At 59.5% G+C, this 16,541-nt stretch overlaps 3 protein-coding genes across 5 annotated transcripts in view; 1 reads left to right on the top strand and 2 right to left on the bottom strand.

Annotated features, from left to right (window-relative positions):
* Positions 1 to 283: 283 nt before the first annotated feature.
* POLR2E (RNA polymerase II, I and III subunit E) lies at positions 284 to 2,749 on the bottom strand. Its single transcript, XM_035348093.1, has 8 exons — positions 2,626 to 2,749; positions 2,372 to 2,546; positions 2,150 to 2,265; positions 1,682 to 1,762; positions 1,422 to 1,480; positions 1,156 to 1,234; positions 657 to 737; positions 284 to 576 (listed from the first exon to the last, which is right to left on the bottom strand). The coding sequence occupies exons 1-7, from the start codon at positions 2,680 to 2,682 to the stop codon at positions 672 to 674; spliced, it is 633 nt and encodes a 210-aa protein (XP_035203984.1). The 5' UTR covers positions 2,683 to 2,749; the 3' UTR covers positions 284 to 576; positions 657 to 671.
* Positions 2,750 to 2,922: 173 nt separating this feature from the next.
* Positions 2,923 to 4,692, top strand: GPX4 (glutathione peroxidase 4). The gene is made up of 7 exons (XM_035348094.1): positions 2,923 to 3,000; positions 3,160 to 3,254; positions 3,397 to 3,541; positions 3,666 to 3,817; positions 3,926 to 3,950; positions 4,196 to 4,255; positions 4,412 to 4,692. The coding sequence occupies exons 1-7, from the start codon at positions 2,923 to 2,925 to the stop codon at positions 4,442 to 4,444; spliced, it is 588 nt and encodes a 195-aa protein (XP_035203985.1). The 3' UTR covers positions 4,445 to 4,692.
* Positions 4,693 to 8,135: 3,443 nt separating this feature from the next.
* Positions 8,136 to 16,541, bottom strand: part of SBNO2 (strawberry notch homolog 2) — a 43,623-nt gene continuing 35,217 nt past the window's right edge. For all 3 annotated transcript variants that reach the window (XM_035348086.1, XM_035348088.1, XM_035348087.1), the window contains 16 exons: positions 15,662 to 15,744; positions 14,465 to 14,669; positions 13,754 to 13,925; positions 13,425 to 13,556; positions 13,009 to 13,144; positions 12,704 to 12,816; positions 12,112 to 12,183; positions 11,561 to 11,669; positions 11,215 to 11,289; positions 10,785 to 10,928; positions 10,469 to 10,563; positions 10,037 to 10,129; positions 9,722 to 9,853; positions 9,408 to 9,484; positions 9,085 to 9,275; positions 8,136 to 8,927 (listed from right to left, as the gene is read on the bottom strand). In XM_035348086.1, coding sequence (XP_035203977.1) covers positions 8,302 to 8,927; positions 9,085 to 9,275; positions 9,408 to 9,484; positions 9,722 to 9,853; positions 10,037 to 10,129; positions 10,469 to 10,563; positions 10,785 to 10,928; positions 11,215 to 11,289; positions 11,561 to 11,669; positions 12,112 to 12,183; positions 12,704 to 12,816; positions 13,009 to 13,144; positions 13,425 to 13,556; positions 13,754 to 13,925; positions 14,465 to 14,669; positions 15,662 to 15,744 — 2,455 coding nt within the window. In that variant the 3' untranslated portion in view covers positions 8,136 to 8,301. The remainder of the gene's footprint in view (positions 8,928 to 9,084; positions 9,276 to 9,407; positions 9,485 to 9,721; positions 9,854 to 10,036; positions 10,130 to 10,468; positions 10,564 to 10,784; positions 10,929 to 11,214; positions 11,290 to 11,560; positions 11,670 to 12,111; positions 12,184 to 12,703; positions 12,817 to 13,008; positions 13,145 to 13,424; positions 13,557 to 13,753; positions 13,926 to 14,464; positions 14,670 to 15,661; positions 15,745 to 16,541) is intronic.

The following is a 16,541-nucleotide window of genomic DNA, read 5'->3' on the forward strand; positions in this document are numbered from 1 at the left end:
TGGGGTGGGGATAAGCAACTCTCCTTTGCAATATCTGAATACCACAGTCTCAAAACACGGGTCAGAGGCTCGAACAGATCACAACAAGGTCAGTCTGAACCGCCGTGTCAAAGCTGCACGCGACAGCCAGACAGATCAGAGCTCTGCAGGGTGAGCTCTTGGCTCAGCCACGAGGGGCCCACCAGCGCACTAGCAGCAATATATCCCAGACAGAATGAAAAAGACAGGAACTTGCGAAGGCCGTAAGGCTTTGATACAGGAAGAGACAGAGAAACACAATAACAGCGAACAGCAGGAAGAGTACAAACCTTTATTAAAAATAAGATCCTATAAAACATAATAGGAAAGCAAAGGCCTCTTTCCACTCACTTCCTCCCTGCATACTTCAGTTGCTTCAAGTTACTTTTCATGGCATGAGTCCTTAACGAAGGACGAGGAGTTAGAGCAAAATCTATGCTGGAAAACAAGGATCTGGGCCAAAAAAACCAACTGCATCTGTGAAAAGGCAGACGCTTCAGAGCATTTGTAAATTGCCAGGGGTGGGAAGATCAGAGCAGTCACAGGACGCTTCCACACCTGGAAGAAACAGGACTTGAGCTGTGGATCAGCTCACACCTCCCCGAGCAGAGCACTCAGGGCCGGGTGCTCCACCTTACCTTGAGAGCTCCACATCACTGCACCAGCCTGTAGGTGATGTAGCGGCCCGCGGTCTCACTGGGTCTTATGATCTTCACTACCTGGAAAGCCAGCAGAAGGAACTCGTGAGGGAGGGAAGCTGCTGGCAAGTTTCCCCTGCCTGACACGCGCGTGCACTCACACCCAAGGGACACAAAGCCGCAGCACTCGTCAGCCACTCACTGGGACAGCCGGTGCTGAGCTCCCTCCCTGCAGCTGGGGCACAGCAGACAGGGGGTGGCAGAGCTTGGGGCCGGTGTCACAGCTGCTGGCAGCTGGTTCCACAGGCAGCCCGGACTGTCCCCAGCGCTATCTGCTGGCCAGAAGCCTGCTGGGCTTACACACCCCAGACTAGCCCGTGACAGCTTTTACATTTGAGCGAGAGACCCTTCTTGTCTCTAGAGTTCTGGAGTACCGTGCTAGCGCAGCCCCCTGCCCTGCCTACAGGGCACTGCGGCCTGCTACCACGCTGTTTCTTACCTGACCTCGCTTTATCCCGAAGTACCGGGCCACAGGATCCCCAGCCTGTATCCTCGGGAGCTGGTTCTCCCTCAGCTTACTGCACAGAGTCAAGGAGAAGCTCCACCTGCACAACAGGCACGTGGCCCAGGTGCCCCTTTGTTCTGAGGCCAGGCACAGCTACCAGAAGCAAGCAATAAACTGCCACGGTCAGATGTTTTCATTTGCGGCCCAAAGCAAGCACGTGTCACACCCAGACAGGAAGGGAAGGAACAAACAAAGGATACTATCTGGCCAGCAGCTCGGTTACTTCTTCTTTTGTCATGACGACATGCTCTGGGACCAACTGTAAACAACAGAAGAGAGAGATTACAAGACCAGAAATTCTGAGAAAGCAGCCGTCTCCTCACAGCGGCAGGACAAGCAACGTGCAGGGAGGAGAACTACAGAGCCCGGCCTTCCAACGGAGGGTCTCAGAGCAGCCTGAGCTGCAGCTCAGCATGAGACTGACCATCCCACTCGTGCTCCGCTGCCCAGCACTGCTCACCTCGTGTTCCGTGATGTTGATCAAAAGCTCCTGCTGCAGGAACTGCTCCAGGATGTACTTGGGAGCCATATCCACCAGCGACTGAGGAGGAAGAAGCAGCACATCAGGCCACAGCCCTGCTCTAGGACAACCCCACCTGTGTTCGGACCAGCCAACTGCGAGCGTGGTATCGCTGTCCTTGTGCTTACACAGGCAGTTACATGCGCAGAGAGCAAACAGAGCTCCTGGTGTCTCTGTTTCTCTCACCAACCCCTCGGCTACTCATGGTCTGCCATTTGTTCTGCAACCAGAACCGGCTGCTCTGTTTAAACACCCCAAGAGCCTGCGGTGAGGTACAACAGCCTTGCACGAAAGATTTTACCTGGGTTCACACGTGAGGTTTTTGTTAAGCTAAAGCGATGCCAAAAACCAGAAGCAAAGCACCCCCAGCTTGCGATAGCCGAGCCGCCGGGGGCGCCGCCTTGGTACCTGCTTGGCCGAGGGCGTCATGCCCTGCTGCACCACAATCAGCGCCCTGGTGATGTTCTCCTCCTGCATGCGCTGGCAGTACATCTTGATCGTCTTGATGCCGACCTTGGGCTCCTCTGCGGACGAGGCCGGCCACGGGGTTGGGGTTAGGGTTAGGGTCAGGGTCAGGGTCAGGGTCAGGGTTAGGAACTCCCCCGCCCCCCGCCCGGCCCCGCGGCTCACCGGGGAAGAAGACGAACATCTGGTCCGTGGGGTCGTCGTTGTGCGCCACCAGCACCGTGAGGTCGGTGCGGCGCGGGCGGCCCTCGCTGGGCTTGTCGCCGAACTGCGCCTTGAACTCCTCCAGCGTCTGGTCCAGCTCGTCCTGCGTCACCAGGTAGCCGCGGTCGTGGCACAGCTGCGGGGACGGCGGCGGGGTGAGGCGGGGGAGCGCGGCCCGGCCCGGCCCCGGCCGCCCGGCCCGGCCCCGGCCCCACCTGCATGATGGTTTTGCGGATCTTCCACAGCCGGTACGTCTCCTCCTCGTCGTCCATGGCGCCGCCGAGGCCCCCGGGCTGCCCCCGCGCACCAGGCGGGGCTGCCCGCGGCGGGGGCCTCGGCCGCGGGGGGTGCTGGGAGTTGTAGTCCGCCCGCTCGAGACCCCCCCCCCTCACCTCCCCCGGTGTTCTATTGGTCAGTCCCGCTGTCCGTCACGAGGCTGGCCCGGCGCTGAGTGGCGGAGAGGCGGCGGAGAGCGGGGAGAGGCGGCGGAGGGCGGGGAGGGGCGGGGCGCCATGGGCTGGGGCTGGGGCTGGGGCCGGGCGCTGCGGCGCGGGGCGGCGGCGGCGGCGGCGGGAGCGGGAAGGAGCATGGTGAGGGGGGAGGGGACGGGACCGAGTGGGGGGGGGGGGGGGCCCGGGCCGGGCCTGGCGGGGGGCGCCGGGCCCAGCGGGACCCAGCGGGACCCAACGGGACCCAACGGGACCGGTCGGGGCCGGGGGCGGCGGCTGACGCGTGCCGCGGCCCCGCAGTGCGCCCAGGCGGACGACTGGCGCTCGGCCAAGGCCATCTACGACTTCCACGCCCGGGACATCGACGGCAACGATGTGGCCCTGGAGAAGTACAGGTACGGCGGCCTCCCCCCGGGCGGCCTCAACACCCCTGGGGCAGCCTTCCCGCCGGGGGCCCCCCCCCCCCGGGGGCGCCCCCCCCCCCCCCCCCCCCCCCGTGAGCCTCCCCCCGTCCCACGCCTCTCGGTCGTCCCCCAGGGGCTCCGTGTGCATCATCACCAACGTAGCCTCCAAATGAGGGAAAACCGCCGTGAACTACACTCAGCTGGTCGACCTGCACGCCCGCTACGCTGAGAGGGGTTTACGCATCCTGGGCTTTCCCTGCAACCAGTTCGGGAAGCAGGTACGTGGGGGCGCCGGGCGCGGGAGGGGTCGCGGTGTCCTCCTGGCCTTGGGGCCGCGAGGATTTGTGCCCGGGGGAGTCGCCCGCTCCACCGAGGGCTTCACTGTTTGTTTTGCTTCCTCAGGAGCCCGGGGACAACGCACAGATTAAGGCATTTGCTGAGAACTACGGAGTGAAGTTCGACATGTTCAGCAAGATCGATGTCAACGGGGACGATGCCCACCCCCTGTGGAAGTGGATGAAGGAGCAGCCCAAGGGAAGAGGCACCCTGGGCAAGTGAGTGCGGGGAGGGGGCTGCGGAAAGCGGCCGGCCCCATGGCGGGGGGGAGGGCTGGCTGCAGCGGGGAAGGTTTTTGTGTCTCACCCCTGTTTTTTCTCTCCTAGCGCCATAAAGTGGAACTTCACTAAGGTAGGATTGCGCTGCCTTTTCCTGGAACATGCGGGGGTCACATCCTTACCCGTGGGGGTGGTGAGGAGCGCTCGGAGTGCTGCAGGGAGCAGGGCCCTTGTGTCCTGGCCCTGCCCTGGGATGTGGGGGTGGGAGTGCCCCAAGGGCACAGATCCCCGCTGCCTGGCTGCTCTGCCATCCCTCATGGCTGCAGTGCCTGGTTTAGGGCTGGACTCACCCCTGTGGGTGCTGCTTTGCTTCCGCAGTTCCTCATCAACCGGGAGGGCCAAGTGGTGAAGAGATACAGCCCAATGGAGGATCCCTACGTAAGTGCTGCCCGCACGGTCGGTGTTTGGGCTCTGCCCCATGGCATCAGGGAAAGCAGGCACCTGGCCCACGGGTTCCAGGCAGGGCACGGGGGGCTTCTGGCATGTTCTCGGGGTAATGATGCTCTCGCTGTGATGCTCCCTTCTTTCTTACAGGTCATCGAGAAGGACCTGCCCGCCTACCTCTAGACCTGCTCATCTCACCTGCACTGTCTCATGTGCCCAGCACTGACCCTCCTGCTCCCTGGGGACTCTTCTCACCCAGCACGAATGACGGTCTGTCTTCAAGCCAGCTTGCTGGTGAGGCAGACCTGAAGATTTGGCGTGCACCTGCTGGAAGAAGGCTTCACAGGGCCAGTGGCCTGTGCTGGGCAGCCCTTTCCTGTAGGCACAAAGCAGCACCTGATGTCCCCTTGCAATAAATGTATTAGAAATGAGTGGTTGTGTGCGTGTCTGTCTGCGTGGCGGTGGGGATGGAGCTGCTGCGCTGCTCCCCTGCACCTCTGGGGACTAAAACCTTATGCAACTCCTGCGGCAGCTCACCAGAGCCCAGCAGGGATAATCCTCATTAGTGCTGACAGGGGAATTAATTACACACAAAGCCCGGGTCAGCAGGAGCCCCGAGGGGCTCACACAAGAAAAGCCAAAGCAGGGAGGAGCGTGGCTGTGGGGAGCCCCTGTGGGGATCTGTCCCGCTGCCTGCACCTGGGTGGAATCCTGCTGCACCACAAACCACGGGGCAGCTCCCAAAAGGAGAAGGATTTCTCTGCTAAAACAAGAAGGAGCTGCGCCAGGCTCGAGGCAAGAGTCTGGGCGTGCAGCAGCAGCCCAGTGACCCCAATACCAAAGTGCCCAGTTCAGTGGCGCAAGATCCACCCAGACACAATAAATGCAAAACAAAGCCCAGCCCCGTCAGGACATGGTGAAATCCCACACGTAGCTGGGGATGGGGCTGCGGTGCCAAGCCCTGTCCTTGTGTGACATGGGGGGAGCAGAGTGGGACGAGCCCTGGGGTCCCCCACATGAAGGGGGGGTCGGGAGGAGGCTGGGGGGCTCCTATTTACCACTCAGGAGCTGCCCCCAGCCCCACGGGGCCCTGCCACACGCTCGCATCACGCCGCGACGCCCAGCCGCAGTTGCGCAAGGCGAGGCACGAGTTGCTGCTGGGTGCTGGGCCCGCTGGCCCCTCGCTGTCTGGGGTAAAGATCAGGAGCAGCGCTGCCAGGCAGAGCTGTCCCAGCGCCGCCGCAGCTCCCGGCCAAACAAGGGCTCCTTTATCAGCGTTTTGCACAGCAAAGCTGGGGGAGAAGGCAAACGGCCTCTGAGGCAGAGCCCAGCCTCCAGGCTGGCTCAGGGAGGATCCCCTCCGAGGCCCCAGAGGGAAGGGGGGAGGCTCGGGCCAGCGTCCTCGGTGCCACAGGTTTGGGGCCATGGGGGCAAGGCTACACGTGGGGACGGCCGGACGGACAGACAGAGAGCTGGCACTTCAGAAACCGCCTTACGTGGCTTCCTTTCCATTTTTACTGAGCAGAATGAAAAATGATCCTTCCGAAGCAAGTAGAAAATTCAGGAATTATTAGTCGAAGGCACATATTCTAAAAAAATCTCTTTACATATATACATCTCAATTAATTATAAATACACATAGAAAAACAAAGGCAAACAACAAGCGGATTAAAAAGTGCTAACAAAAAGGTGTAAGGGAAGGAAAAAGGGACTCATTTAAAAATACATACAATCAGTAGGACAACTGCATAATAATTTAGTTAAAAGGTATCGTTACATATTATTAACCCTGACAAAAACACAGGATCGGGGCAGGGAAGGACTTCCTTGAAGGTGCTCTGTCTTTCCAGAAATCAGGGAGGGAAAATTGCATATATTTTAAAACCATCCGTTGGAGCCACCAGGTCAGACTCGGGGCAGTGGTGGCGAAGTGGCTGGCGGAGGGTGCCTACAGCGAGAATCCCTCGTCGCGATTCCTGAGTTTAAGCCTCTCTGAACTGGGTTTCCTCGGCATCCCTTTCCCTCGGTGCCGAGGATTCGGCAAGCGCCAAGCGAGCGAACCGGGACGTGGCGAGGCCGGGGCCTCCCCACGAGTGTTGTGAACCGGGAAATATTTTAAACAGAGGCCAGGGAAGGGGAGAGCGTTGCCCTCGCTCTGCTCAGGACTCGAACAGGCTGCTGCTCGCCCCGAGGCTGGCGGAGGCAGGAGTGGGGCTGGCCACGAGCAGAAGCTGCGCAGCAGCTCCCGGGGCAGCAGCCGGGGGCTCCCCTCTTTGGTGCAGGCTCTGAGGTAAGGGGGGGTCCCTCGCACGGTAAAGCAGCGGGGCCAAGGGCTGCGGGGAGGCGATGCCAGCTGGGGGAAGGAGAAGCCCCCACGCGAAGGGCAGGGAGCAGGGTGACCTTGGAAGTCAGCTCCTACCATGCTGGGTGGGCAGCTCCCACCCCCAGTGAAACAAACGGGGCGCCCGGACAGCCCCGCAGCCTGGGGGTCACAGCTCCCTGCCTGGACGAGGAGCTCATCCAGGCACATAAAGCTCCAGCCCCATCACGACTGACCTGCCCGGGCAGGGGGACCCCGGCGGAAGCCTCTCCGGGCTGGGCCTCCTTCCCCAGGTCCTTGCTGAGGAAGGGCTGGGCCAGCCAGGGAAGGCCTCGCGTCATTTCCCTGGAAGCGTCCTGGTGCAGCTCCCAGGAAACACCTAGGTGACTCGAGGCAGAGAAAAACACAGCAGGGGGGAGGCTCGCAGGGGAGATCCCAGCCTGGAGCACTCCCGCCAGCAGGCAGCTTCCCAGCAGACTCCTTGGGTTAGGCAGAGAAAACAAAAAACTTCCCCGGGACCCGCCGAGGCGCGATGTGGCTGGAGCAGGGGTGGTGGCAGAGGAGGCCAGAGGCGACCTCTGTCCCGGGGAGAAGGCAGCTCGCCCGGCCCTGCCGGCCGGGTGCTGCGGGAGAGGCAGGCGGGCTGCCTGGGGCAGTGCTTTGCAAAGCAGACCTTTGCTCTTTGGTATCAGAGGTTGGGTTTGCAGCATGAGCAGCGATACCGCGCGTCCCTGGTGCTCCCCAGGGAGCTCTTCCCTTCAGGGCAGGGCAGCAGCGCTCACCGGGACCAGCAGGGCCCGGTCAGGGGGAGCTGGCTGGGTAAAAGGACAGGGCACAACAGCGAGAGGCTGGGAGAAGCGCGACCAGCCACAGCCAGGCTGAAGGGGGGGCTGCCCAGGGGCTGCAGGCAGGCTGAGGGGCGCGTGGCCCTGCTGCTCCGGGCAATCCCCAAGTGGTCCCGGTGCAGCCAAGCTCCGACCAACTCAGCAGCTCTGTCGGGATGCTGACAAACGAGGCAGCACCAGAGGCACCAGTGTCCGCCGTCCCCGGGGAGGGCAGAGCAGGAGCAGGCAGCTCTGCTTCCCTCTGCGCCTGCTCAGCCCTGCACAGAGGGACGGGATCTCCGTGGCTCCTGACCCCTCTGGGTCAGCACCACCTCCCCTTCAGCCCAGCCCTCCGAGCCCAGTGCCGAGCATCGCAGGGCTGGTGGAGGAGCTGGCACCGGCTGAGGCAGGTGCGCTGTGGTCAGCCAGCGGTCGGGCAGCGGTCTCCAGCTGTTTTGGAGCCCACGTGCTCCTGCCCAGCTCAAGGGGGGGGCAGTGGCTGCAGAGCTCTGGACTGGAGGGCTGGGGAAGGCACGGCCCGGCTTGGAAACTCAGTAGTCTGCAGGGGTCGGGCAGCGAGGAGGGGGAGCCTCTCCTCAGTCCTGCACGGCACTGACCTTGGAGCAGGACCAGAACGCAGCAGAGGCCGTCAGTCCAGATCAGCTGAACCTGGCAGCACTCGACTCCTCCAAGCGTGTTATATACAAATCTATACATGCCTGACTGTATATTATATATAAATAAACTTTGCTTTATAGGATTTTTTTTCTTCCCTCAGAAACAGAAACGGATCAGTCCAAACCAGTAGGAAAGCCGGGGCTCCCCAGCTCCCATCTCTGCACCAAAGGATATGGATCCACAGCGGCTGGGCAGCGCCTGGCGCACCCAGCAGGCTCTCAGAAGTCTGGGAAAGGCCCGCTGAACTGGATCACACTCTGGCGCTCCTGGGGGAGCATGTTGTCTTGAGGGGCCCCATTTAACGTCCTCAGCATGTCCTCCAGGATCTCTCTGAAATTGATATTCCCGTCCTGCTGGACAAAATCTTCCTGCTGCTGCTGCTGCAGCGTCTGCAAGGGCCCGGGGTGAGGCAGAGGCAGATGTTCGTGCAGCGAGTTGCTCAGAGGCACGTTCCCCTCCAGGACGGGGTCGGGACTCTTGAAGGCAGAAAGGTGGCTGAAGCCGAAGGGCAATCTGTGCTGCTGGTGCGGCTGGAGCACAGGCTCCGAGGGGAAGCACAAAGCGCTGGGCTCTGGGTTCATCACCACGTCGGGAATGCTGTTGCTGGGCGGGCTGTAGGTCAGGTCCAGGATCTCGTCCTGGTGCAGGGAGTGCCTGGGCAGGGGGACCCCGGGCCCGCTCTGCGTGAGGTCCAGGGGCTGCTGCAGGACGTGCAGCGGCAGGGAGAACTGGGGGCTCTGCTCTTGTGCCTGGAGGAGTCGGTTGTGCTTCCGCTTCACGTTCTCATCCATCTGCTTCAGCTCCTCCAGCACCTTACGGACGCAGCTCTCGGGGATCTTTATCCCTAGGGGAGGAACGTGCGTCAGTGCCTCAGCTCCCACGGGGTGCTTGCAGGCTGGGACGTGGCCCTGCTGCGGAGGGGAACCTTGGCACTGGGCAGCTGGACCCCTTCCCCTTTCTGAAAGGTCCTGTCCCCGCTCCCTTCCCCGCACTTCACCCACCGACTTGTTTCTTCTTCTCCTTGGTCTTGAGGCGGACGATCTGCAGGTAGCTGGTGTTGGTGATGTCTGCCATGATGCTGGCAATCTTGCTCCAGACCCGCAGCAGGGCCCCGCACAGCATGTAGTAGTGACGCAGCCGCATGCCCTGGAAGCACTCCTTCCCCTCCTGGATCAGCTTGCAGCTCCTGTTCCTTCAGTCCAAAGAGGAGAACACAACCCGAATCAGCCTGGCAGAGCGCTGCCCTCCCCGCCATGGCCCTTCCCCACGGCCACAGCCCGGAGCCCATCCCCAGTGCCCGGGGTGCAGGACGGGCATCCCTTACCAGACAGCATGGTTGCACTTCTTCAAGGAGAACTGGTAACAGCTCTCCCAGTGTTCCTTGGCTTCCTCGGGCAGCACCTGCAGAAGGAAGAGCCAGTTACAGAGAGAGGCTGGGATTTTCCTCTGTCCAACATCCAGCTCGCACTCCAAATGCGGGGACTGGCATCAGGACACCCAGACGCTACCACCACAGCTCTGCCTGACCCCCAAGGGGGCTATGAGGAGTCCTAAAAGGGTTCTGGTGAATGCCCTCGGGCACCCCCGCCCAGAGGAAGGTGCTTGTTGCTCTCCCCACGCGGCAGGGCTCCCACCTACCCGCCGGTACTTCTTGTGCAGACTGTCCAGGCTCTCAGGCTGGCTCTGCTTCCCGATATTGGGCTTGTAGAGGATGAAGTTCTTCCCACGGCTCTGCTCTGCCAGCAGACAGGTGTGCTTGCTGCCCCGCGTCTGTGGGGGTAGAGCTGACGGTTACAGTCACAGCCTCTCTCCCCAGCGCCCCTCCACGTTGGAGGCATCTCCCAGCCCCCAGCACGAGGTCAGACAGACCAAGGGCCTCTGACAGCCACAGACCTCCTCCAAGGAGCCGTCCTTCGAGCTGAGGTGCCAGACTGTCAGAGCCCAGGGACCTACCTTGTAGGAGAGGTAGAACCCGTCGAAAGATCCCGTCAGTTTGAGCGACTTCTCATAAGCTTCCTCCCACTTTAGGCCCCTGTCGACGCTGATCTAAATGGGGACAAACAGGGATTCTGTAACTTCAGAGCACAGGACAAGCCCACCGATGTCTGGCTCACGAATCACGCCCTCAGCACAGACTCGGTGCTGCCTGGAAGCAGGCTCTGTGCCGGGCTGCACTCCGGGGCACGGCAGCCCCGTGGCAGCAGGGCAGGGCCTCTCTTTGCTTCCTCTGTGCAATTCCCAGCATGAGCGAGCTGCTCATGACCAGGGCGAATGTGACACAAACATGACACACAGCCACGAGGCAGGGACCCGGCAGCTCACAGCCCCAGCCTGGGAAGCGCTGCAGAAGCCCGGACTGCAGCGACAGCTGCGCAGGCTGCCTACCTTATAAAACACGACCTGCCCATCCTGCGGGTGCCCAGGGGTCAGGAAGACCTCCTTGCTCTCCTCGTAGATCTCATCCACTCCTGGGGCTAAATCTGTAGCACGAGGGAAGACCAAAACACATGTAGGAACCATCTGCCCATCTTCTCCTCTTCCTGCACAGGGGTCTCGGGAGCTAAGTGGGGCTGGGACACTGAAGCACCAGTGAAGGCCACGGGGACAGTGCAGGCTGCAACGGCCAGTGGTCAGGACAGGGAGGAGCAGGGAACCGCAGGGTGCAGTAGGAAGAGGTATGGTCACCCCTCTTTCTCCTTACCTAGGATGCCCATGTCGTATTTGCCCTCCTTCTTGTCCTTTTCAATCAGATAGTCAAAGGTATCAGAGAAATACTGGAACAGCATGTTCTGCTTGTCCACCTCCAGACCCAGGATCCTGTTCAGGAACTTGGTGATGGAGCAGTCTGCAAGAGCACGGCGGGTCAGGGAAGGCGGCAGAGCTGGGCACGGCATGCTCCCGAAGAGACCCGACGAGCAAACCCCCGTCCCTCCCTGGCGGCAGCACCAAGGCACAGGAGAGCAGCCCAAGGGCTGTTCCTCCAGGCTGTCAGCTGCCAGGCTGCAGCAGAGAAATGTGCTCTGCAGCACGAGCTGATCCCTGCAGGACTCTGTCCTCATGGAGGCTGTGCCCCAACACCTCTGCCTCTTTCCTTTCCCCCTTATATTGGACAGGAAGTGTTTGACACATACCCTTCTCCATTGGGACAGTGCCATACTTCATCTGATTGCAGCAGATCCCCACAGAGATGAGACCTTGCTTCATTTCTGGAAAAACAGAAAGCAGCTTAAATATTTCAGTGCCAGCCCCTGCAGTCCTGCAGGGCTGCCTCCCCTCCTGCTGCGCCCGTTATTTCACAGCTAAGTCTGTCCCAAGCCCGTTTTCCCCGCTGCCTGGCAGGGAGGCCAATGGTCCTGCTCACCAGCGCGCTGCTAGGGCACTGGTGCTGCTCCCTCTCTCTTGAGCTTCTTCAAGCATCCCAACCCTGAGACCAACCCAGCCAGCAAGAGAGCAGAAAAGCCAGAGCTGATAACGTACCATGGAAAAACGCAGCCTCTCTTCTGTCATAGCTCTTGGGCACAGGAACTCTGTTATCCGTACGGTTGAGGATAGTGGAAAGAACTCTGTCTAGTGCTTTAGCCCCGTACTGCGAAAGGAGACAAGAGTCATGCACGAGAGGAACCTACACCGGCAGCCCAGCAGTGGGCTGGCTCTGCAGAGCAACCCCCCCGACCTGAGGGCTGTGCCAAGGGGACGCTGCGGGGCAGGGCCCTCCCCTGTCCCCAGGGGACCAGAGGGCAGGAGCCCTCCCCCAGTGCTGCCATCAGCTCCCTCGGGGCAGGGGCTGGTCGCCCAAGCACCCTTCCTGCCCCCCAGAAGGGTACAACCCCCAGTATGTGCACACTGATCATTGACTCAGTCCTGGGGGCTGTACACCGGGCTGCGGGCGTGCTGGGTGCTGCTGCTAGGCCAGGTCCTGCCTGTAGATGCCAGCAGTGATCTTCCCGTCCCTGGCTGCTCCCAAAGGCACTCGCCAACTGCTTCGACCCCTCTTTGGCTGAGCTACCCCGAAAACAGCTGCGAGTTACCTTATTCTCAAAGTTGTACTTGCTGAGGTCTCGGGATTCAGTGGCCCTCCGGTCTCCATGAGTTAAGGCACCCTAGGAGGACAAACAAAGCACAAAGTTCTTAATTTTAGCTGATGCAAAACACCTGGGAAGGGTAGCCCAAGTCAGTCAGCCTCAGAAGAGGTCAGAACATGAACGTGCCGTGGGCAGGCAGCGATTGTCTAGAATACTGAGACTTTACCGAAGTATTTGGGGATTTATCAGAAGGGAATTGAAATGAAACAGACTAATTAGTTATTCCATTAATTATTCCATTGGCTTTCTGGAAATTCATGGGTGTACACTCCTGTAATAGTGTGGGGGGAATTCCAACATCTGGAATTGATGAGGCTTCCCCGAAAAGCCTCCTGTTCCCTTGGTTACATATTCTTCCCTTCCCAAATCCCAGGATGTTAAAGGCCTTCTGCATTCCACCACGGCAATGCCTTCAGTCAGGGGGTGATGCAATCGCCCCCTCGTCCTAGTTACACGGGCCGTGCCAGTAGAAATACCAAAACGGAAGCCATTCTGAGAGCGGAACTGACGCGTTAACTTCTTAATACAGGGCACTTACTAGACTCTCCAGACGCTTTGCCACGATGGATGCAAACCTCCTCTCCCCAGCCAGCTCAGAGATAAGGAAGACATACTCTGGAGCATAAACCTGGTTCGATCGGTGCGTTCGACCTACGGGGACGTGAGAAGGGAAGTGAGAGGTTGGTACCGCCTGCCTGGTACGGGGAGAGAAGCTGTGTAGGACAGCTATCCTACGGGACGGAACAGAAACCCCCAGGCACCCCTGGCTTGGGAGGCTGTGTGTGACCTTCCTTTCCAGGGCTGCACCATACTCAGGGAAGGGGACTGAGCAGGAGCACTCACCGAACTGCTGGATGGCCCGGTCTGCGCTCCAGGGCAACTCCAGCGTCATGTGGACCCGGCGCTTCTGGTTTTTCACCCGTCTGTCTGCTTGGAGAGAGATACCTGAGCTGGAAGCCTCGGAGATTATTGCTACAAGCTAAGGGAGAGAAACAACACGTGAGAAGGGGGAGTGAGGCTCCTGGATATTTGCAAAACCGTTACAGGAAACGGCCCAGAAGGCAGCAGCAGCCCTTGAGGGGACTTAGGCCCCTTGTCGCGCTCCAGCAGGTCAGGCACAGACAGAGAGATGCAGAGCCTTGTTGACCTGAGGCTGGCAAGGCAAAAGCATGCACAGACACCCTCCCTTTCCTCCCCCTCTCAATGCACTCACTCCCGCGCAGACGTTTGGAGGTTTCCTTGGCTCAAGCCTCACTCACCTTCTCCCCGTTCATGAAACGTTCCTTCTCCTTCAGGTTGACGTGGTCGATAGAGAGGCCCTGCTCTGCACGAGACTCGAACATGACCGAGCCGTCCGGTCTGCAAACCACTCGGCCTTTCCGCCCGGTCATCTGCATGTGCCACACAGGAGAGAGAGGCTGTTAGCAGGAAGGACAGACCTGTACAGTGTTTAGGAGGTCAATTCCCAACAGCTTTTTCAGATAGCAAGGAAGGAAAGGAAGCCCTCTTCAAGCAGGAGCTCCCTTTGCTGGTCCCTCTTCCTGTCACCCACCGCCACTGAAACACACTCTTGACTGGGGAGGATTACCTCAGCCACATGCTCCGGGCCCCCAAAGTGATTGATGAGTTCATCCAAGGTATTGAGAGGTAGCTCTTTGCCCAGTGCTTTTACTTTTGCTAGGAGGTCCTGCTTCATCTTTTCCACGTGTTCTAGTTCTCTCAGGCCATGCATCTCTTTCTGGGAAGGCAGCATGTGAAAACTACCTGCAAAGTAAAAGGCAAAAGCGTAAAGCTGCCTGGTAAATGCAAATAATCAGAGAGAAAAGAAGTCCCAAAGAGCTTTTGGGCATATCTGACGTGCAGGTAAAGACACCGTGCCTTGCAATAAAAGCTGCTGAGCATGTAAATTCCCTCTCTGCTTCTCCCTGTTTTATAGTGGGGGAAGGAGCCTGCAGGGCAAACTCTTCCTGCTCACTGGTGACAGCAGGTTGTTGTGAATCCACCTCACAAGCCCAAGTTTGACTGTCCCAGGGTAGAATCTAGCCAAGACAGTAAGGCTGTCCCAGGCATGGAGGAGCTTTGCCATTCCACGCAGACACCAAAGAGGTGGTCTCACATCAGCTCCTGGACACTGCCACCCCCTCAGCCAGACCCCCCAGAGGTGACGTGTTATCTGCGGGTGGGTGGCTGCCCCCAGCTGCATTCCTGTGCACCAGGTGCCACGCGCTAAGGAATGGAGCGCCTCCGGTTCCCAGCTCCCAGCAGCAAGCAGGGAGCCAGCCCCGTGCTGCTGCTCAGCTTACTTCTGTCCTCAGCTGCGAAGCCGTTGTAGGTGTGCTCCACGAAGATGACATCGTCCGTCTCAAACACGGACTCCGGGGAAGAGTTGAAGTCGCTGTCGAGGCCCATGTCGGAGTCCGTGCTGCTGTCGTCACTGATCTTGATCACCCCCGCGGGGTCACACATGCCCCTCAGCGCCTTGGCGCAGCGGCTCCTCGGCTTGCCTGCAAGGGAGAGCGAGCGGTGTCGGGGGAGAGTCCCGGCCTCGTGCACCGATGCAGAACAGCAAGTGCCAGCTCGGGAGGAAGAGGAGGAGAAACCACGGAACAGCTGAGACTGCCCCCAGTGAAAGGTTGACCTTGGAGAGACAACGCTTCTTGGGCAGGGGAGGAGAGCTAGGAAGGGAGGGAGAGAGGGGGAAGGAGAGAAAGGAAGAGAGAGAAAGGAAGAACAAGGCAGTTCGTATCAGGGCTGAAGCTGGTTGCACACGTCAGGATGAACACAGCCAGCCCCAAGCAGTGCTAACTCCTCAGCCTGCAGGTCTGGCTGCCTCCAGAGGAATGAGCAGGCAGCGGGGAGGCACTGGCGTTTGGTGTTTGTAGATGGGACGCTGATCACCTCCGAGCACAGCAAGACATGCCCCTGCCACATGAGGGGGTCAGAGAAATCAGCTTGCACAGGCTGCTCTGCAGCAGCGACCAGCCAGGACAACCTCCACAACCTGCCTGCGCTGCCGTCCACCCTTCCCCATCCCGAGCTGCTCTTACCTGCAGCCACAGCCAGTGCTCTGGCAGGGAGGTGATTTTTCCCCAGGACACTGCCACACTGTACGTAAGTAGTGGAGAATCCCCCCCCCCCGTGCTGCAAGAGGGCTTCAAACATGCAGCCAGAGCTCCTGTGCAATCGCCCCCCCCGTCTGGGTAAGGAAGCAGCTACGGGAAAGGGGCGCAGCTACCGGGCAAGAGGTGGAGGCTCAGATCTACGCTGGCGATGGGGAAGTGGGTTAGGAGGAGGAGAGGGTGGGTGACCTACAGAGCCGCTGCCCTCCGGAGGAGAGACAGTGATGGGAGATGTGCGGGGGGGGCAAACTGAAACCAGGGCAGAGTAGCAAATGCATGAAGTAGGGAAAAGGGAAAAAGGAAAAGAAAAAGCTGAGTGGCTGGGGTGAAGCAGCAAGGCAGGAAGTCAGATGCTGGGCAGTGGAGTGTGCTCTTACGTTTTCTTTTAATGCCAGTTCCTTTTTCTCTCTTTCTTTTGGTTGAAGGAAAGTGCTTCTGAATTAGTGATAGAAAGACGCCTCTGAAAGTAAGATGCAAAATTTATTCTAGCTACCAGGAACATCTGCGGGTTATCACGTAGCAATGTGTATTTGAGATAGCAGCACATTTCAAGGAAAGGGGCAAACCCAGCACCACAACTGCGAGCACGTGGTCAGCCAGCCACTGGTACGCTCCAGGAGAGAAGGGACTTGGACTGAGAGCTTTTCACCAAAGGGTTCTGCTGGAGACACACAAATCAGCCACAGGAACGAGGTCTGAGCCGGCAGACCTGAGGCCATGGAGCTGGCACGGCGAGGGCAGGCTGCGAGCTGCAGTGCTGGGAGAGCGGCGCTCTGCCGCGGGCTCCCTACTGCACGCGGGAGATGCTGCGACAAAAGCAGGGCAGGGCCTGGGCTCCGTGCTACCATGCCCAAGTTGCAAGACCTTTATATAGCAACTGAGAGGGAGTTTTAAACGGGAAACGCTATGCTGGGAAGCTGTTACATCACTGCTGAAAAATCCAGCCAGTCCCAGTCCATGGTCCGACAGCAGAGACCTCTCTCAGGCTGTCCAAGAAATGTGCTCGGTCCTTCGGTTAACGGGGCATGGGCCTGCTTGCCCACGAAATAAAGAAAGGTGACAAAACATGGGATACGTGGTGGTTCCGGGGGAATGGGAAAATCAGAAGAGGTGGAAATTAAATGTTTCTGTGGGCTGTTCTGCAAACAAAAGTGCAAACGCTGAATGCTGATCGTGTCGGATGGGGATGAGCCCCCGGTGCAATGAGAAGGCGGTGCTGGATGAGCTCTGGTTGGAAAAAAAAAATGTTGAAAGCAA

Source organism: Oxyura jamaicensis, chromosome 28, assembly GCF_011077185.1.
Source record: "Oxyura jamaicensis isolate SHBP4307 breed ruddy duck chromosome 28, BPBGC_Ojam_1.0, whole genome shotgun sequence".
Lineage (NCBI taxonomy): Eukaryota > Metazoa > Chordata > Aves > Anseriformes > Anatidae > Oxyura > Oxyura jamaicensis.